At 32.0% G+C, this 23,079-nt stretch overlaps 1 protein-coding gene across 1 annotated transcript in view; it reads left to right on the top strand.

Annotated features, from left to right (window-relative positions):
* The window catches only part of BMP5 (bone morphogenetic protein 5), a 107,161-nt gene that overhangs the window by 56,099 nt on the left and 27,983 nt on the right, over window positions 1-23,079 (top strand). The window contains exon 3 of the mRNA XM_016145692.2: window positions 14,222-14,370. Within this exon, the coding sequence (XP_016001178.1) occupies window positions 14,222-14,370 (149 nt within the window). The remainder of the gene's footprint in view (window positions 1-14,221; window positions 14,371-23,079) is intronic.

The following is a 23,079-nucleotide window of genomic DNA, read 5'->3' as shown; positions in this document are numbered from 1 at the left end:
TTAAAATTTCTCTAAATATAAATTACTCTAAGTATTTCTGCAAGTACATCAAATACTCTTTTAGTGTTCTGGTGCATAATCTGACAAAGTCTTTATGTATTTTAGCACATTTAGGCATACCCTAAGATCTAGATTTCACTGATATTTTTCCTAAATGATTGAAAAATGATTTCTAAAATGTAAAATTCCTTTGACTGATAGTCTCTTACTTTGACATTCCAAACTCTATGGTGGCATAGATTGGATAGTTTTCACTTTGTTTAGGAATGAATATTATTTTGACAAATTTAGTAAATTCAATTCAGTATTAATCCAGATCAACCAAATTTATATTTTAAAACTTTCATTATTAAATACTGTGCCTGAGTTACTTTTATCCCTTAGGATTAAGCTATACCTGTTGTCTTGTGTAGTATGTGTTTTTGCTAATGTGTATGGGCTTTTTACCCCCAATTATCTATTTCAGTCTCAGAAAAAGACAAACTCGTACATGCAAACCCTACATTTCAATTTTACATACTGTTGATCAGGCAAGAGAATCTCTGGCAAAATGTCTTCCTAGTCTTTGAAGTAGGCATTCGTTTATTGCTAGGGATTCACTAATCTTCAGTATAACAACATGCAACCCTATAACTAAATCTAGGATTCACTTTTTGTACTCCATTTTATCTTCCAAAGAAAAATATTTAAGGGACAGAAAATATAGAAACAACACATATGCCTCTTAGAATATTTCAGGTTTCTACACAGTGTTCCAATGTCACCATAGAATATAGTAATATATAGCTATAACAGCATGAACTTTGGAATTACCACATGGGGAAATATGAGCGCATCTTGGAGTTTTGGTTTATAAATCTGAAAAGAATAAAAGCAAAAAACAAATATTTCAGAACAATAAACCATGTTTCTGATCATTTGGATGGGACTAGCACTTATCACAGTGCAAAGATCATAGTTCATGCTCAATAAACATATTGGTCAATGTATATTCATATAGCTTAATAGGAACATCTATAAATGCAGATGTTCTATAATTTTTTTTGTCTTTCCGTTATTCTATGAAAAAATTTCCAGCCAATTGGAAAACTTGACTTTAATTCTCTGAATGTGAAGAGAAATAGATTAAAAATGTTTCATTTATATTTCATGTAATCACAGTTAAAACTGAAATAATTTTAATTTTAAAAAGTAATTTTAAAATTTATTATTTTTTTAGTATTGATTATCTGTGGTTTCATATATTTCTTAGATCAAGAACTAAAATAGAGGAAGGAGAAGAAACTAGTGCTTTGAATTAAACTTAGAAACAACTGAAATGTCAGTGCAGATTGTATTCTTTAACGCAGTGCATTTTACAGTGCATACATATGTGTGTGTATTTTTTTAATCCTTGCAGTAATTTAGGCTGATGTTTTTAGATATGTTTTATATTTAAGACATTGATCTATTAACCATGTAGTCTATGAATTCTTTGATAGTGTTATGTAATCAAATAAGAAAAAGACCCATTATGTCATCTCTTTTCGCACTTATTTATCTTAGTGAGGCTTAAAACCCTTAAAATGATATATTTTATTCCTACCATCTCCCACTTCACTCATTTAATCCCTACCCATATTTAAATGTGTGCAATTTAAAGGAGCGTTCTGATATTTATCCAAATCTTTATTTTTCTTGGTCAAAAGTTAACACACTTTGCATCATTTCACTTATTTAATCTTTTCATAAAGGCTGACAGCCCCAAATTCTATACAGAAAGCATTGCTCTTCAGTCACACCTCATATATCTGGCGTTATTGGGAAATGAGGTTTCCACATGATTGAATTTTCCAGATAATTCACTGAGTTCGGCATGCTTTTGCTAAGCGCCTACCATGTGGCAAGCACAGGGGACAGAAGGCCTAGTAAATAAGATCTCAAAAGCTCATAGCCTGAGGGCTGGGGGCTGTGGTGGGCCTGCCGCACACAGACTTTAATAACTATAATACAATGTGCTAAGTACTATGATGTAAGTATGCACTAAGTGTTGTGGAAACACAAATGAAGGGAAAATTAATTCTTTATGTGGGAGAGTGAGGGATCTTATGGGAAGCCACACAGAGGGGTTCACCATTGAGCTGGGTCTTTCAAGATGAGTAAGAACTTTCTATAGCAGGAGAGAGCGAGAGAGAATATTCCTAAGTGTTAAAATGTTTAAATGTATAAAAAAATTAAATAATGCAAATAAAATTATCAATGCCAGTAATACTACTACTAAGAATAGCAGCCAGGACTTATCCAGTTAACGGGCACTCACCATGTGTCTGGCACTGTGCTAAGTGCTTTACTTGAATTAATTTTTTCACAAATATATATATATTTATATATTCCCCAAAGAAATTCTGTTATGTATAATTCAACCTTTTCCTAATGTTCTGCTATGAATATAAATTTCTGTACTCCATTGTAAAAACATTTTAAGCTAGCCTGCTCGATGTCATTAGCCACCTTCACTACTTGGATATATTTAGTTAAGCTGTCATCATTCCAGTTCACAGTCAGCTTCATATTTACATCATCTCTCCCCTCCTGCTTCTCTAAGTTTTGTGATTCTTCTGTGGACATACTTCCGAATGGACATAGACAATTTCTACTCAGGAAAATTTTGTGGGCTCTTGAGAGTAGTGTAGCAGAGCAGGACACTTGAAAGGTCGATGATGTTTTCTCCAAGTATACAGGACAGTACACAAGCACAGCTTGCATTTCTTCAGTGTGCTGAGATCATGCTCTGCTTCAGTGGTTCTCAACTGGGGCGATTTGACCCCCAGGAGACATTAACAACGTCCTGAGATATATTTAGTTGTCTGTCACAATTGGTGAGGGGCAGGAGATAGACCGTTATTGGCATCTAGTCGATAGAAACGTTGAGTAGTGGAGGATGGTACTAGACCTTCTGCAATGAACAAGATAGTGCCTCCACCCAATAAAGAATAATCTGATCTAAAATGTCCATTGTGCTTGGGTTGACAAATCCTGCTTGATTTGAGGATTTAAGTTATGAACCTAAGAATGTGAATAACGTGTTATACAGTCAGTTTTCTTTGAGTATTTCACATTTTGGGTCATAAGAGTCACAGCATGGAAGAGCTGTCAGAAACTTGAACAGGTTACAGTGCTCATTTGTTATGGGGTATTTAAAGTAGTTGGACTATCTGTAATAGCCTCACTTCTTTGTTTCTTGTTGAATGTCTATATGTGTACATGTGTGTATGTCCAGTAGCACATGTTTAGTTTTTTCTCCAGGGTAACAATATAGGATGATGTAATGTCAGGAAACCTGTTAAACATTAACAATATCTCGGCAATTAAAAAAAAAATCTGCAGAGAAAAGTGATTCAATTTTCATAATGGGAATTCAACTCACTTTTTTATTTTTGCTATGCTTTGTCATTCGATTCTTTCTAATATTAACATTTTACCTATTTGCATCTTTACCTTTTATATGTTAACACGTTATTAACTCAATTATTCTGAAAATTGATGCTATATGTGAGAATTTTATTATTTCACATTTGTTTTGAGAGAAAAAACAATTATCATTTGAAAATATCAATCAGCTAACAAAGTCAGATTCTAACACTTTCAAGCTAAAACTGCTCATGAGAGAAACTTTTAACATTATACATGCCAGAGAATATTATTTATTAATTTGTAGTCCTTTGTTAATATGTTCTGTGCTAGAGCTATAATTGGGTTCCTTAAATGTCTTGGTGGTATTTATGTTGAATACCAGAGTGAACTGTGTGCTTTCTCCTTGGGTGGCTATTATTACATTTTTACTAGATTTAATAAACTATTTAAAGATAAAAGGAGATGGAAGAAGGTGAAAGAGTTATAATAGTACACATTTTGGGAATAATGGAGAGTCACTGTACAAGGCTCATTCCTAATGAATGGAGTGATATCGCAACTTTTTCTCTAAAATTTATTCCTATATCTTCCACACAATTTCTCAAAGTATTTTTTTTTTTTTGGTCAGGCTCACTTGCTCGCTCTCGCTCTCTCTCTGTCTCTCTCTCTTTCTTTCTCTCTTTCTCTCTCTCTCTCTCCCCCCATATAATATATATTGTATATTGTAAATACATATATATTATATATGTATATAATATGTATTATATATGTGCATACACACATATACATGTATACATATAATTGAAACTATAACGATCTAAATACTATCATTATCTTTTATTGTTTATTATATAAATAATTTTAATTCTTTTTGATGTTTTCAACTTAATCATTTTCCTCTGATTGAATTTAGAGATAAAGTTTTATTATGAATCATATGTATCAATAAATGTTACTAAAGTTAAAGAAAATGAATTCCTATATTCAAAACTTATAAATATAGGTTCTTAAAGACCTTTACCCATAATAATTGCATAAATTACTTCTGACTCTAATTATGCCATCAAGCATAATGAATACAACTTATTATATACACACTTATATACCATAATATGTTTTGATGAGAAAATTGCAATGATAGTTTTTTGCATAGCATTTTTATTTGTGTATCCTCTTATTCCTGTAATAGATTTGTGAGGTAAATATTATTTTATCTTAATTTAAAGAAGAAACAAGCTTGGAAAAGTGACTCAAAGAGCATAAGGCTAAGAATATCAAGTTGTTGAAATTAAATGGGTACCAACTCCAACGATAACTACAAAGGTATACTTCTATAGAGATTCTTTAAGAATCCATGAATCTTATATCTTCTGCTCAAGCAATAAGATACCAATGACAATATTTAGAAATAAGCAAGAGAATTTACTTGCCGCAAATTTGTGAGATAGTACCCTTGATAAAATAGATTTCAGAAAAAGAGGAATGAGGATTCCTTATGAAGACTCATCCAAAGTGTGTTAGTTTATCCAATTCCCCTTGCTAAGTAGTGATTTCATTTATAAAGAAGTTTTATATGTTAACTCCAAGGATAGTGTTAAAGAGAGGTGACCAAGCATATGCTTATTTTGGCAGATTTACAGTGTTGCCTGTGCACATTTCTTCTGTGTTGAAAGAGTGTAAAATGTTCTGTCTTCTAAATATGAATTTAATTGTGTCCTATAAATAACCTCATGTTTCTTGCATTAACTAAAAATCCCTCTACTTGATTCTGTTTTCTTTTTCTATTGTCCTAAACTCCACATTATTACTCTTCTCCATATCTTAGCTCACTGATATAAAACTTTGCTATAAATCCTTTACTTTTTTATATTACATTCATCCCGCAACCCACTGCAATTTGATTCCCATAACTTCACCCTACTGATCATCCACTAACAGCTTCTTGCTACAGAATCTTATGGACATTTTTCATTCTTTCTATTCTCGGTATTTGATATTGCTGACCACCTCCTATTTAATGTGTGAAATATCCCAACTAGGCGAGTGTATTAGTTTCCCAGGGCCACTATAAGTTACCAAAAACTTGGATGGCTTAATACGATAGAAATGTATTCTCTCACAGTTTTGCAGGCTGGAAGACCAAAATCAAGGTGTTTGTATGGGCATTCTCCCTCCTGCCCTCTAGGGGAGAATTATTTCTTTGCCTCTTTCATTTTCTGGTAGCTACAGATGTTCCTTGGCGTGTGTCAACATAATTCCCATCTCTGCTTTGTCTTCATGGCCGTCTTTCCATTGTGTTTCTATCTGTGTCTTTGTTATAAGGACATAGTCATATTGGATTACAGCCCACCCTAATGACTTCATCTTAACTTGATTACAAGTACAAAGACCCTATTTCCAAATAAGATAACAAGTGCCAGGGCTTAGCACTTTAAGATATCTTTTTTGGAGGACACAATTCAACACATATCATGGAGAATGTCAGTTAGTGTTTGATTATAAAAAAAAAAAAAATAGAGCCATTATGAGTGAAAAGGAATAAGAGATTTGTTATAGTGATTTGACATGCTGCAATTGTGAGACCCAGTTAAACAGTTTATGGAAGGCTGCTACTTTTGCATTTGGTGATGGTATTGAAGTTTGTAGCACATGTAGCTGAGAAAAAAAAAGTAGGTGTAGAGTAAGAGAGAACAGGAGAACTAGAACCTGTGAGAATAAGCTGGAACCCCAGGCACAACTTGAAACCCATGTTCATCTCTCAGAGTCTCCAACAGTAATGATGTGGGTGACTTGCAGGGGAAGCTGGTGCACTTCACCATGTGCTCCATACGCCTCTTGCTCAGGATGTGGGGAAGCTGAAGGAGAAACTGTGGGCCAGGATTTGGAGAAGGTAGCGTAGTGGAGATCAGTGGAAGCTGGAAGGGCTGCAGGCCCAGTTGTTCCCCACCACAAAGTGAACTAGCAGATCAGCTACAATATATGTGAGCAGCACTAAGGCCTGGCACTTTGGCAATCTTCCATGCATAAACTTAGCTGAAGCTTCACTTCTGCTTCTGCACAAATTTCTCATATGGACAACGTTAACACAGAACTAAGCAGGGAAGAGAATTCTGAGATTTCGAGTTTTAGTTTAACTAGTTTGACAGAGTTTAAAGCTACAACAGTCCACTCTTGTCAACTTGGCACCATCATATACCTTTTATAACCATTCATACTTTCTAAAATATAATAATAAATTCTTCTGCTCTTTTATCTATTTTAGGATATCGTTCATTTCTAAGTCATATTCTTTAATATTCTATAACTTTAAGACTGAAATATGAGGTTAGCTACTATCAAAACTTGGTAAGCAGATGGGGAAGGGAAGAAAAAGAAATGCTTAGCATATATATTAATATCAAAATTGGGAAGAGTTGCTCATAACTATTATAATCCTCATTTCTATAACTGGTCACATGGTTGTAGCTGGTATTTATAACTACTTTCTCCCACTATGCAATACATATCCTCTTTGTTTTTAGCAAGCACCACTGCTGGTCACTGTCCCTACATAGGGTGGTAAAGTAAAAATTTATTCTTGATGTATCTGGGCCATTAACAGCATGCCTGTATTGAGCTTAGTTTTTAATTGACTTCTCTCATATGACATAGGATTACTAAGAGGTGTTTCAAGTGATCTCTTGTATTTTAGACATGCTCCTCTTTTCCCATATTGTGGTAACGCATCATCTTCAAGTCCATCTATGTTATTTAAAAAGAAGCATTTTTGAATCTGTGAATGATGCTGTTGCTGGAATTACTATGCTATCAAAAGCACCAGTACCCATGTCTTTTGTGGTTGTTGGGGTTTTTCAGGCTTTTTTAGATGAATACATTTATATCTTCAATGTAACTTCTGATTCTATGTTTTTATAAGTAATTTTTAAAGAGTGAGTTACAAAGAACTGATAATTGTATTTTTGAGACAACACTTCCAGGAATAATTACTAAACTTCCTTATATCTTTTTCTCTTCCTCCTCTTTATCCTCTTTTCCCCTTCACCATTGTGCTCCTTGTTATATCTTGCTCCTCCTTTTTGCTTTTCTTGTAACCAATTCTAACAGCTAACATCGATAAGCATCCGAAAATGACACTGATTGAGGTCATTTGATGGTAACATCCCTGCCCAAATAATTAATTCCCAAAATTCAAAGGTCAGATCATTTTATTATGACAGATCTTTTAAAGATTCAATTGTAATATGCCTCTTATCCACAAAGAGATTCAGATTATATTATATTTGGTCTCTACAAAACATTCAAAGGAAGGGATTATCATATTATTTTGTATTCATAGGGAAACTGAGGCTGAGGAATTTCTTAATTGTTCCACTTCTTTTTGATCTCCAAACCCTTATTTCATTACAGTACACTAATATTCACATAAAGATGACATAATTTAAGTTTTAGGTCTTTCATTGTCATATTCTTAGATATGTAGCCTCAATTTTCTCATTCTACCACTGCTTTCAAATAAATTGTAAAATTGATGATAACTCAAATTTTGCTAAAATTTGGCTCATACCACTCAGTCCTTAGTGAAGTATCTATCTTTCTGGTGTTTTGAAACTCCCAAGGCTTGTGTGCAAAACCCTTTTCTCTCTTAGGAACATAAAAAGCACCATTGCAAATTATTAACTACAAGCCCACCAATTTCCCATAACTAGACATGTTTAAAATAAACATGGTCATGATTAAAATAAGATCTTCTCAAATGTATTTGTATTATATTATACATTTATACATATACTTATTATTTTTTACCTTTGACTAACTATATTTAATATACCTATATACTTCATGTCCAATAAGTCTATCTGTACACTGAAAATCCTTTATCTGTTAAATAAGACTCTATTTAACTACTGCACAATGACCTCATTTAACTGTAGATTGTTATGCCGATCTATATCACTATCAAGACAAATGTTCAAATTCTGCCTGAAAAGGAAACTAAAAATTTTAGTAAATATGAATAATTATCAATATAAATTTACTTTTACATATTTGTTTTAGAAATATTTCGACGTTGGTAATTGCTATAATATCAATAAATCACAGCAGTGATTTCCTAGCTACCGAATTTTTCCTCATAGATGTGCCCACATGACCTTGGATCCAGAGAACTGAATAAGGAGATTCTGTGGGATGTGAAAAAGCTGCAGGTCCAGCTTCTGCCCCACACCAGTAAGGTGAACAAGCAGATTTTGACAGTACACCTAAACTGCAATAATGCTTGATCGTACCAAAATCTTCCTAGCATAAATATGGCTACTGCTTTACTTCCACTTTCCAAATATTATACAAATTTATTTTATGGCCAACTCTAATCTAAAAACATACAGAGTAGTTGCAGCTTTGCTAAATTGATATAATGTAAAACCATTACAAGGAGTCAAGAACTGTTAGATTAAATGAGTGAATAGATGAATGGATGGATGGATAAATTTGTAAAATGTCTCAGGTAACTCCTCGGCTCCATTTCTACCCATTGCGTTTGAGGCTAGTGGCCTTGAACTTTTTCATATTCCAATCCAAAAACCAATGATCTTTCAGTATATGGAGAACAGTTAAAGTACAGTTTGGAACTAAAGGGAACTTCCATAATATAATAGAAAGTGTTCTGAAAATGGAATTTGGAAACTTGGGTTCTGGTCCTCCAATAGATTGGGTAACCATGAGAAATAATTTGATTTCTCTCAATTTTCTCATCAATAAAATAATAATTTGGCTAAGTCATTTATATCCCCCTGAGGTCTAGTATTCTGTAATTTATTTTGATCACTTTCAGAGGTAGAATTCTAGACTAGCCGACATTCACATTAGACATTTTTTATTACAATTTTTCCTTTAGTTTTATGAAAATACTTCATTTATTTAGTTATTCAGCTGTATAGACAGTAGATAAAGCTAACAGTTCAAACACCCAAAACTACATACATAGTGTGCTACTATGTGCATTGGCATATCATATATGCCTGATTATAAGGAAAACACATAATCTTGATATGATTATATAAAAATGCTATCTGTTTTATCCAACTAAAAGATTAAAATTTACAGGAAGAAATTGAATATAAATATATATGTATATACACACTTGAATTTATTTATAGACATTTATAATGAATATGATAGAAGTTAAATAGTAAAAATATATAATAGTTAATATAATTATGTATACATATTTTATTCCTATTATGTAACATATTTAATATAGTCATATTCTTTGTTTCGCTTTCAAAATATATATGTGAAAACTTTCTTCAAACTTTCACATGCATGTTTGACATTGTCTGTCACTGTCACCATATTTTGAATCATATGTCACAATGTTACAAAGTTGGAGACTTGGAGATAGATTCCACATTGTCTTCGTAGGTTCCTGATCATCCTTACAGGTTCTACTTTGTCCCACTTTTCCTCAACCCACATTTACCTTTCCTTTCTGACTATCTGTGTTGAGTCCCTTAGGCCCAGCATTAGATACAGTGCAACAGCCTTAGAAAGACTTTTAACTACCTTCTGCAATTGCATACATCCAATCCCTCCAAAAAATCCTTAAAGCATTATTCCCCAGAAAAATTAGACAGCAACTTTGTGTTTGATTGATTATATTGGCCCACTTATGTCATAGAAGGGCAGTACTTTGTTCTCACTGGAATGTATTCTCTAGATATGAATTTTTCTTCTCTGCGCCTGTGAATTTTGCCGAAATCACTGTCCATGAACTTATAGAATGCCTTATTCAGTATCATGAAATTCCATGTGCTATTGCTTCTGATCAGGAAACTCATTTATTAGCACACTGAAGTAAAGAATGGGCTCATGCTGATGGAATTTTACTGGTCTTGCCTTGTTTCCCATCATCTTGCAGCAGCTAGTTTGACAGGATAGTGGAATGGCCTTCGAAAGACTCAGTTATACCAACAGTCGGGTGTCAAAATCTTATGCAAATAGACTAATATGTTTCATGAAGCTTTATATGATCTAAATCTACCAATACAGGGCTATTTCTCTCATAGCTGTATCTCTCATGGGTCTGGAAATCAAGGAGTGTTAACAGAAGTGGCTTCTCTCACTCACTCTACCTGATCCAATTAGAAAAAATTTCACAGCTGGACCCTAAGATGTTGGATTCTGTTGGTGCAGAGCTTGTAGTTCATCGTAATGGAATGTTGCCTGTAGTGGCTATAGCAATGGTTCCATTAATTCGAGGTCAAGACTTTCCTGTGGTCACTTTGGGTTCTTCATGCCACTCAATCAACAAACTGTTAAAGGACTACTATACTATGTGTGATACTTGATTATGAATATCAAAGGGAAACTAGAAGAATATGTCTGAAATACAAGAAATTACCTGCAACACCTCCTGCTACTTCCATCTCATAGGACAGAAGCCAATGAAAAACAGCTTAACAGGCTGTTAATGGCTTAGATATATTCACATGGAAGATTATTCGTTTCTTTAAAAAAATATTTTCAAATAATTTTATGGTTTGAATTGTGTTCTCTCCTTTCTTGGTTTATATGTTGGAGTCTCAACCTCCAATACCTCAGATCATGATCTTATTTGGAGATAGGGTCTTTAAAGAAGTAATTAAGTTAAAATGAGGTCATTAGGGTCAATGCTAATCTAGTATGACTGGGGTCCATATGAAAAGAAAAAATTTGGATACAGACACACATACGTAGATGATATGAAGATAGAGGAAGAAGATGGCCAATTGTGAGCTAAGAGAGAGGTCTAGAACAGATTATCCCTGCCCAGTCCTCAAAACAACCAACTCTGCCAACATCTAGATTTTGGACTCTTAGTCTCCAGAACTGAGACAATATATTTCTGTTGTTTAAACTACCCAGTCTGTGGTACTTGTTAAGGTCGCATTAGGAAACTAACAAAATACCATTCTGAAATATTTGCTTATATACATCCATGTAAATGGACTTTTTTCCATTGGCTAGAATGCAGACTTTAATTTTAGTTTTGTTATTTATAATTGCACAAAAAACAAAGAAATTATATTATGGATTTAATTCTACTATAAATGAATATATTTTTCTACATACATATTTTCTCTCTACTGCATTTCTTTTAAATGCATTAATATTTAAAATGTTCTTTTATTAATTATTATAAAAGTTTCTTTCAAATTAAAAGTTTGATAAAATGATAAGACATGGAAACTTCAACAAGTTTATTTTATATTTAGTATATTCTATTTCCAGAGAGAAAACTGCTATTCTTTAGTGGAATAATTTTTATACTTCAAAAGAAATTACATCTAACATTCTACAGAAAGGGTGGAAATTTATTTTTAACATGCTGTCATAAAAATTGCTACATGAATGGTAATAAGTACCACTAATAAGAACTGAGTCTATTATTAATAAGTACAATGGTAATAGAATTACCATTGTAATTCTCCCAAAGTATATTATTTTATCTGTAGGTAATGTAGAAGCGCCTCTTATATAAAAGGAAAAAAAGAGGAATTAAAGAATAGCTGTTATCAAAAATAAAATAATAATAAAAAAATGAAGTAAAATATAAAATAGCTTTGCTCAAAAATTGGAAGCCCTGGAGCTTATGAAAGCAGTTGAACCTTCCTAACTTTTCAGAGGTGAACTAGAAATATATGGAATCTTCAAACCATACTATTTGCCTCAACATACTTTTCAATGAATTGGGATTTGTATCACAGAAATTCAGATATTCAGGACTTGCTAAAATACTTTGGCTGATACTATTTCTAAATATATATGTTACAATTGGAACTATTTTCCTCATAGACATGCTTGAAAATTTTGGGACTTGATTGTGGGTAGTTGGGGATTCTTTTCCTGGAAAAAGAGAACAATGTTAAAATAATAGAAAATACCACCTTAATAACTATATAAAGATATTTGTTAACTCTTTGAAACTGCTGTCAAAATTTACCTCTGTTCTATGCACCTCTCCCTACCCTACCGAGCGTTTACTTATATCATGCCAAGAATGTTATTATAAGCTTTGAAGGGTTTATTAGAATATTTTTACCATATTTCTAATGAAAACAGGTTTGAAATAAGGGTAACATTTATGAAGTATTTCCCAAGATACAGGGTGACTCCTTTTGTTTAAGAAGCTAATAATAGGATTAATTCCAAGGTTATAGTCTCGAGCATATTTATTAAATATCTCAAAATTTGAAGAATATCCTTTTCTTGGATTCTGTTTATTTGATGGGTTTTACAAGTTAGGAAGAAGAGTTTGATTGACATTCCACCTTACTGTGAATAAAATGGGTTTTTAAATTTCAAGGGGGAACTAATTGAAACTTTTCATTGTTTTGTATTATGCTTGTCTTATGTATCAAACTGAGTCATCATATGTTGGAGATAAAAAAAGTGTCTGCAGCCCTGCTTTAGTATACACTATGATTAAACTTGTGAAGGAGAATGAGAGTTGCATCATTCAAAGTAGGTTAGCTGAACAATTTAATTGATCATAATACATTTATTTTAACTTCTCTAGATTAATGGGAAAATGGCATAAATCAAGTTGAAGTAAAGAAATGAAAGTGTAGCTTCTAAGATATAGAGTGAGACTCCTCACTTGTTAAAAAAATAGTTCAATTTTCAATTAAAAGCATTTTTTTTCTGAAGAAATAATGTATGTGCATGATTTGATTGTATTCAAAATTTCCTTTTGACATTTTGTAAGCCACTTTTGAAGTGACTTCTATGATACAGTTATATATCAAATGCAGCGGAACACTAACCTAGCTTATTGACATAGTTCTGATTTTCCCCATATAAATAATATGCTCTTAAACAGATTCAGAGCAGTATTAAAGGTCATGAAAATGCATAATAGTGTATTTTTTTCTTTGAAGGCATTCCAGTGTTTTACCATTAACCTACCTGAACCTCAACTTTATTAATATGAAAGAGTTGTAAAAATTAAACATTTGAAATATGTAAAATTTAGCCCAGAGGCTTCCAGTGGAAAGAACATAATAAAATAATTCATTATAATTCAACAAATAGTCATAATTTGTCAATTTAATGCTAAAGTTAAGATTGACAAATGTTAATGACAGTAATATTGTGTCAAAACGCATAAGTTCATATTCATAGATATTACTGCCCCCGGGCACTTATGTGTAGAACATGTTAAAGCAAATCAGGGTAGATGTTTGGCTCAGTTCATGGGATTTACCCTTTAATTCAATAGTGCACGCTGTGACTCTCTCTTGGACCTTTGGTCTCCATAAAATATTAATAGTAATAAAAATAGAAAATAAAATAAAAATGAAAAATATTTAATAAAATGAGAGAATATAATAAAAATAGAAACAAATGAAAAATATCTCTGTGCTCCATCTGTTTGCGAATCCACATTTATTCAAACTGGAGAAGCTACTTTCACTTCCATCTCTATCCAGTTATATCCTTGCCGGTGAACTTGCTAGTGTGAGCTACTTACAGATAGTGGTTACGGGAACAGTGATTATCAGGGAACAAATCAAGCCCACTTAGTTAGTTTGTAAAGGCCAGCGAAGAACAGGAAAATGAAAATTACTTTTAGGTATTATTAATCTGTACCAGGTTTGGATTGGGAGTCCAGCAATCAATAGGTTCGGCGTCTTATTACTCATCACTTGAGTCACTTGTTTCCCTTGTTGTTTAATTAACTCCTATTATTTTAAAGAGTACTCTGGTAATGTTTTCACTTAAGTATAGGAAATGATGATCTTAGTTCAAATCTTTAACTTTTTCTGTTGTTGTTCTTTTTTTTCCTCAGGGATGCAGATCTGTTCTTGTTAGACACAAGAAAGGCCCAAGCTTTAGACGTGGGTTGGCTTGTCTTTGATATCACTGTGACCAGCAATCATTGGGTGATTAACCCACAGAACAATTTGGGCTTACAGCTCTGTGCAGAAACAGGAGATGGTAAGCATTGAATTTCACATATTTTTTTGTGGTGTCAGTTTTGAAACATTGAGAATTGCAGCTTTTTGCGCAATTTAACCAATATCTTCTTTATCCTTACAATGTGCAAGGTAGCATATTCCATAGGGTAGTGTACTATATTAGTTAACATGTTTATGAACACATTTACTCAACACATATTTATTGCCAATTTCTGTGTGGTGGGGGTGGAGATGTAAAGAAGTAGGTAGTATTACTGCTTTTAAGGAAGTTTTTGTCTTCTGTTGAAGACCTGTATGCAAATAAGCTGAAATACTGTAATAACAACAATACCAAAAAAAAAATCTATATACCGAGTGCTATGAATCCATGTGTTGATTGTGGTGGTAGTTACAAAACTATATAATTTGTAAACATGGTTAGAACCATATATTAAATAAGAATAAATGTTACTATATGCAAATTATATCTCAAAGCCTGATTAAAAATAACAAAGAAATATATATTTAAAAAGGTGTTGGGCAACAGACAAAAGAGCTACTAATAATACAAGGGGGAGGAAAGAATGGGGTTGAAACAAAAGAGCCATAAAAATGCAAAAAATAATATTGAGTTAGGTCTTAACATATTGCAATGTTTGGTCAAACAGCTCCAGAATCACCTGTGGAAGAGGTCTGTAGAAAATCCTCATTTTTAAGAGGCCCCAGAAGCTATTCTTATGCTCACAAGTATTCATTGAACAACTATGTGCTGTGTGCTTGGCTAGATGCCAGAGACAAAATGGTGAGCAAATGCAGAGATGTCTTTATGAGGCTTGCAGTTGAAGCATGATGAGGCACAAAGTAGTAATCACATAATATCCCTGAATGCATATCACTACACACTGAGAAGAGTTCGATAGACTTATGAGTATTGAAAATGAGTGAATTCAAGATATAGTGTCAAAGATCAGGAAGATGTGATTAAGGGAAGTTGGAATGGGAATGGCCATTTCAGACAAACAGAAAAGAATATACAGACTGTGGTGAGAGAAATCTTGACACATTTGATCAGGAGGTCTGGAAAGCCAAGTCCAATTTATTCAGAGCCTTGTCTGCCTTTGATCATTCAGTGCCCCAAAATTTTAAATTCAAATCTGGACATCCAGGTTATTTTAAAAATTATTTATCATGGTAGCAGGATAGAACATAATTTATTCAATGATTTGCTCACTTGATTAGTAATTTTTAAACATTTAAAAGTAGAACCAAGTGGGCCCACACTGTGCTCCTTCCCCACACCCTGCTAATGTTAGGGTCAGGCCTAGGGAGGGTAATTTGTAAAGGGAAGATTAATTAGAGGACATGCCTTATTAAGTTTTACTGGCTTTAGTTTTTTGCAGGATCAGATGTAAAATAAACATTAGTCCTAGAATCTGTCTCACTCATTTCACCTTGTTTGATTAATAAACTACAGTTAAGCATAAGTTGTATCTGTCTTGGGTCTCTCTTGCAAGGGGATTCATTACTGTAAGCAACAGGACTTTGTGGTAGTATTGTTTTATCTATAAGCAGTTTCACAGCCTAAGAATAATACTATACCAATGTTGTTACTTTAAGGATTTTGTATCTGGAATGAGGTCAATAGCTACAAATTAAGTATATTCCAGAGTTAGTCCTAGTGAAGGTTTCATGTGCCTCAGATCTCAATTAGAAAAACAAATGTTTTTACTGAAAGTGTTGTGGACAAGTTTTAAATCCAGACTTTTTCATAGATTTTAATTACAATGTTGATTTTTTCATAAACAATTCAAATATTTTGAATTATAGGTTATTATCATTATTCAATTATGGCTTTGAGATTAATGTTAAAGATTTTCAGAGTTCAAGCATTATAAATGTAGACTGAGAAAAGCACATATTTAAATAATCTACGCAGTTTTACAGTGTAAACTACTGAATATTTACAGTCAGAAATGTGACTGGGAAAACAACACTGCAGGGGAAAGCCAGTTGTTTCTTCCCCAGTATGTAGCCCAAATAACAACAAAAAATTAAATTAGTGGTATGTGCTTTCCCCAGTGTTCTCCTTGGGGATGTGCTTGAAATGTCTATCTAAACAACTTAAGAAATCTGTGAAATATGGTCAGCCTGTTTCCTTTTATTTCCCTGCCCCATCCCACTACCCCACTTGAAAATTCTGAAATTTCTTTTTTGTTTGTTTGCTCCTTATTTTGGTTCTTTTTACTTTAATATCTATATAATTTAGCTTCTGCTTTCAATTTATCTTTTTGTCTGAGAGAACTACTTTATATTTTGAGTTCCCCACTCCTGTTTTTTGTCTCTTATATTTTAAGAATAATTTTATTTTAAATTATTGTTGTATTATTTATGGGTATTTTTAGACAGTAAAATACACTGACATTTTTTCAAAGGTTTCCAAATTATTTGAGTTAGGTTTGAGAGGTATTGCTCTTGTTTCTTTACTATTATCTAATATAAAATTATTAAAATGGTTAAACGTGCTAGGCAAGCTGGCATTTTGCTTTTAAGCAAAACAGATTTTAACCAGAAATGGAGCATATATGGCTGTAAGAAGCAAATGACTCTCCCAGTGCCTGTATTTTATTAACTGCAACCTCATGGAGAATATACATGTGGCATTTCTCTATAAATATGAATAACCACATGCTTCCACTTATTACTGCTCCATTCATTACTACTATTGATGTTCTCAACATGATATTATGATATTGCTTTAAACAGAGCAGACAAACCATCTTTTATGTGCAATAATGGATTCCGAATATGTTTAGTTCTTAGCAAAAGTAAATGGAAGTCAAAAGGATGATACTCAGGAAAGTCTGCTTTCGAGTTCATTTGTTGACTATTATCCATTTATTTACTTGTTTGACATAAAATTATTGAGTGTCTGTACATGCAAGACAAAATGTTAAAGAGAATAAGACCTAGAAGAGAGACATGTGTAGTTAATCTTAGAAAGAATGAAGTACCCTAAATGCTAAAAATAGTGATACAATCAAGACACTGTAAGAAAACAGAAAAGAGATGGTTAAGTCCAAATGGGACACAGCCAAAAGGATTGTGGTTCAGGTTACTTTTAAGCTAGGTCTTCTGGGTAAAATTTCAAGAAATAGAGATTAGGAGGCAGGGTTATATGGAGTGATGGTGAGAACAGGAAAGAATGCATTCTTGGATGAGGAAACAATGTGAGTAAATACAGAGATATGGAAAATGGTATGTTATAGTCTGGAAAAAGTCAATAGTCCAGGGTTGGCTAAAACAACTTTCATGTATAAAATATGATTGTAGATGCTATTAGGAAAGTGATTTAGAGATAAATCATGGAAGAAACATGAAATCTAACTTATGTATAATATATTCTTGTAGCTTGATCACACTTCATTAAAGAACTGGACTTGTTGCTTTAATCAATCACAGCAACACCATCGTAATTACATATTGGAATGAATATCAGTTTCATGAGGTCATGGGATGTGTATTTCTCATTCACAATTGTACCTTAGGTGCTTGGTACAATGCAGGTTATAGGTATTAAAAACATGTCTTGAATAATCATTGAATGAGTTTGTGATTTAAAAGACTCTTTCAGACTACCTGACACTGAACATGTTACTCTTAAGAAGACATTCCAAACTGTAAAATTTGGGTAATTATTAATTAAACTAGTTTGGTATAACACAGAAGAATTTTATGCTGCAAACCACAGTACAGTAGTTAAAATAGTTTCAATCATAAGGCGAGGAGAAAATCAGTGATGAATATTATAAATTTTGTTTATCCTGCTCCACAAAGAAAAAATAGCAGAGGGCTAAATATATTTTGAAAGTCAAAAGACTGCTGAAATCAAAAGTAGCATTATGATTTCTTAGAGGACCCGTGGAAAATATCTCAATTTCTGATATATTCTTTTTAGAATTATGACAAATGAACTGCCAAGGATTTGGCAGCAGAGCTTAAAATATTTTATTAATTTTTTTCTCAAAGAATAGATTATTCTCTGAGTTTCATGTCTTTTTTCAGCGAAATAAAATGAACGTATGAGCAAGTAAATAAACAAATAAAAAAAACATTGCTGATTTTTAATAAATAAATCTAGATTCTGGACAAGTGGTTGTATCCAGTTATACAAAATCAGTTTCAAAACAATCAAGCACTCATTCATGGTGATTAATTAATCTCCATGATAAAACAAGTACTCTTTTTTAATAGCAAATAAATAGGCTTAGATCTGTCTTATAATTTATTGTGAGATTATCAGTTCCCCAAATTAAAAATATATATTAATTATCTGACTTATTAGATCTTTAATATAATTGTTATTATATCTATGGTAATTATTATCCTTTACACAAATATGCACACAGAGTTTATTATACAGACTGCAATTGAATCTAGCTTTTAAGACTTGGGGTTTTATCCCAAACAGTATAATTTTCCACTGCTTGATGCTTTATATAAAGCTTCTAAGTAAATTAATTATTTTTTCAAACTTGGGTTTATAGAATAATATAGAAATGGAAAAACAAAGATAGCATTTTTGGGATCATTAGACTGTCTGTTAAAAAAAAACCCTTGTTTTCAGACATTTTAGGTTTGGCAATACTGAGAACAAATTTTGCCAATGACTTTTTTTCCTCTCTATTCAAACCCACTTATAAGTCAAGGAAAATTCAACCCGTATGTTTCTGATTCATTTGTATTCAAAATGTTGTTTTGTCAGAGTATTGTTTAATGGCCAAGAAACATTGTAAGGTTTTTTTTCTTAATAAGACTCAAAAATCTATTTTTCTTCAAAAAGTTGTGGCATAATTGCCAAACATATCAAGGTAAAACTTCAGAGATTTTGAAGCTTTACTAAATTTTGTAGCCAACTCAAGAAAAAAAAGATTTCAGAGATATAATTATAAAATTAAATTCTATTATAATTGATGCTTAAATATAAGTTAAATGAATTTATAATCATTGCTACAGATAACTTATTCTCAGATAACTTAGAATTTAAAGTTTTGATACCTAATTTAAATAAGAAGGATTAGTAAATAAAATAGATTCTGAAATATAAATTCTAAGGAGAAATAAGAAACCTAGATTTAAGTCTTGGCTCTGACAAAATGTTGTATATTTAGCCATAGCATCAAAAAAATAAGTGTTATAGTAATTACCTTACAAGAATAGCATGAGGCTGTGTTAGATAATAGGGCCTTGGATACACTAGGACAGAAATACAGGTCTTTATGCTGACTGAATAGAGAGTTCACAGAGACTTTTCACTTACTCCAGGTGGTACCTTAATTTAGAATTAATAATAAGGAGTGGGGCTAGACATTAATATCATTTGTGATACAATCACAAATGATAGTCTATGGGAGAAAGGTAACATTATTGATACATGTTCTTAAACTTTGAGTTGGCAGCACAGTGTATAGATGGTTATGTTATTAGGCTCATGTGTAATAACTTTGGTTGATAAAATGATTATAGGAAACAAATATATTCTGAACTTGGGTATGAAGTTAATAGAAATGATTATTCAGAGATAACTGTCATGATTAATTGATTGCTTATATTGAGTAGGTATTCACAGATACTGGACTATCAAATTATTACTACTTAAATGGTACTCTTCTTGAGTTCTAGCCATGTATTCTTAGAAAAAATAACATAATTATTTTGGGGAGAACTAATTGCACCAATGAATATAAGAGAAATAAGCTTTTTGTCACTTTATAGGATTATACACAAGGATATTTAATTAAAGGCTGCCCCACATTACCATCAGAAAAAAATTTATAACCCACAGATGCCTCGATGTAAATTACTAGTATTTGACTAGTAAACCTATTAGCAAGGCTTACACATCATCATGGCTTCTTACAAAGACTATAGCAGTCTTTTAATGCTCATAGAACAAATGGTTAAAAAATAAAGATAGTCTTTGCTAAAGAGTGGGGACCAATAGACCTTAATATATGTTGTGCCGATATAAATAGCAAATTGAATTAAACCTTCACTAAATAATTGACATTTCCCATAAAAAGAATCAGAAAACTGAAGATAACTTTTAAATTGATTGGAAGAAATCAGAGAAGATTTCCTTGAAAGTCAAGGAAACAAACCATTGTAATTATTGCCTTCTTCTCAGATTTTAGCCCGTATTGGTCAGCAGCTATATATCCCATACATTGTAAAGGGGTAAAGTTATAGCTCTTTTTCTGTTTGTTGGTACACAGAATTTTTCTATTCCATTTCTAGAATACATGTATATGCATATATGTACATCTATAGAGAGCTATTATATATATTTATATATATATCAAAGATCTAAAAGCTCCAACTATTTAATCCTCTTATTTTCACCAACATTACTGTACAAACTTAAAACAAAATAAAACATCTTAGCTTGTTATCAATACACATTAAATTGAAAATGGGTACTTTTAAACTTTTATTACCCATGGTTTTGCCATGTTCTCTAATCTTCACTTTGCGGGGTTTTATGGTTCATTCCTAAAAACCGAACACTGCTACATCTTCATTAATAATAAGGAATGGGACTAGACATTTTTCTAAAACCTTGAGGTGTTTTTCATTCCTGTTGTTCCTTACTATGTGTAGAGTAACTTAGCATACTGATAAAAGTTTTTTTCAAAATTGCAATATTCTGTGATATCTCTTAAATGTTCTATGTTTAAAAAGCCAGATTTTTCAAAAATTCCATGAAATCTTTTGATTTACAGAATAAAGATTACTAATTAGAAAAAAATACATTTTAATATCTAATGTCTTTATATCATTAGATAGTAAACAAACGTACACATTACTAACTTGATATTCTTTTATCTTCATTAAGAATGAAGTTCTTAAAGTACTATCTGCTTAAGTGTAGCCAGTCCTGGAATTAGCTATTTTTTTTTTTTAAGTATTTGGTTGAATAAGTTTGTTCTGTTATCCTTAGGATCCCTAACAGAATCTTTTTTTATCTCAGGGGGAAAATTTTCCAAATTAAGCCCTTGTGTTGTCAGATGACTATTTATCTGTGTCAAGGGTCAGATGATCTATGCATGGTTAATCTGAATATCAGCTGAGTAGTACTAATCAGTAGCAGAAGAAATTCAGAGATCAAGGGTGATATTTTCCTTTTTGTCCTGCTGTTTTGACTATAGTTTCTCATTATTATTTATATAAGTTCAGAAAGTTGAATTATGTGCACTCGTCTGAGAATTTATTAAATATTTTGAAGTTTGATCATATTCTATTTATTCCCTTATCTGAACTTTATCTTATAAAGCAATTAAGTCATTTTTGTTCATACAAGCATATGGATCTCTTTTGCTGAATTTATGGTGATAGCAATTGGTTTCAAATAAATAAATGAGAAAGTCTACGTTCATGAAACTGAAAGAATCTCATATCTTGCTAAATGTTCTGAAAGGAAAAAGGAAGATATACTCCTACGATTTTTAAACACAAATATTAGTAGAAGTGAAGTAGTTCTCTATGTAGTGTTTAATGTTAGGGAAAATTAGAGCATCCTTGCTTGACTTTTGGATGAATATTTGAGAATAAATTAGGACAGATGAAGAATAATTACCTTCAAATACTTAAATAAAATGAATAAGCAAAATTGGATTTTTTTTACATAGTCTAGAAATTAAATCAGTGTATTAAAATAACAGATAAGGAATAAGAAAAAAGTGCCTAACAAATGGAAATTAATAACTTTAGAATTGTTTGTACTGTGAAGGAATGATCTATACATGATTGGAAGAATTCACAGTTTATTAATTTTGTCTAGAGATTATCATATTGCATGAGATAATTTATCAGGTAATTGTAATTTACAAGCATATATTTATACTTTAAGTATTATACATATATAAATATTTTAGATTCAGAGAGGGTACAGTGAATAGAAATGTGCCATCTTAAAGGTGCCTGTTATTAAATAGTGATATTCAACCCAAAATTCAAGATATTATATAAAATCAGAGTTGGAGAAACTGGTAAGGGGAAACGATACATCCCACAAACTTTCTTTTGGTGCGTGTGTGTGTGTGTGTATGTGTGTGTCTAGAGAGGGAGTATCCAGGCAGAAACATTTGCAAATAATCATGTGGGAAATCAGATATAAGTTGATAGTTGAAATCTATAATTAAAGGTTTCTAGAGTGCTATTATTACAGCATGTAGTAGTATTATATTTTCTTTTACTTTATGCACCACAGAAAGTTTTTTAGTATTATAACAAAACAGAACTTAATCTAAACTTTTCCTGAGCATATTAGAGCAGTTTCTGTTTCATATTTCTACAAATTTTCAAAAACATCAAGCAAAAATTAATCTATGGCAGTGTATTAATTTCTAAAAATCTTTTTTTTGTGTGAACCACTCCATGATGAAATATGTAGAATACTGATTAAAAAAACAACTGCATTTGACTTATTCTAGTCATTTTATGTGAATGAATCAGAAAACGAGAAGAATTCATGTATTTTTATGGTAAAAATTACTGCTGAAAATAAATATGACATAGATTTCCTTTGGGGTTTAAAAGTATTTGTTAATTTTCCAAACTCATGTAAGCTGTGACCTACAGGTTTTCTAACTAGTGTAATGTCTTAAAGCACATCAAAGAATGTAAATCTTTCTGTATGCTTTTTACAATTTCCCACTGCATAAAAATGAGCAAAATCATCAATATGACTTTC

This window comes from Rousettus aegyptiacus, unplaced genomic scaffold (assembly GCF_014176215.1).
Source record: "Rousettus aegyptiacus isolate mRouAeg1 unplaced genomic scaffold, mRouAeg1.p scaffold_m13_p_1, whole genome shotgun sequence".
Taxonomy (NCBI): Eukaryota; Metazoa; Chordata; class Mammalia; order Chiroptera; family Pteropodidae; genus Rousettus; species Rousettus aegyptiacus.
This window is presented reverse-complemented; position numbering and strand designations above follow the sequence as displayed.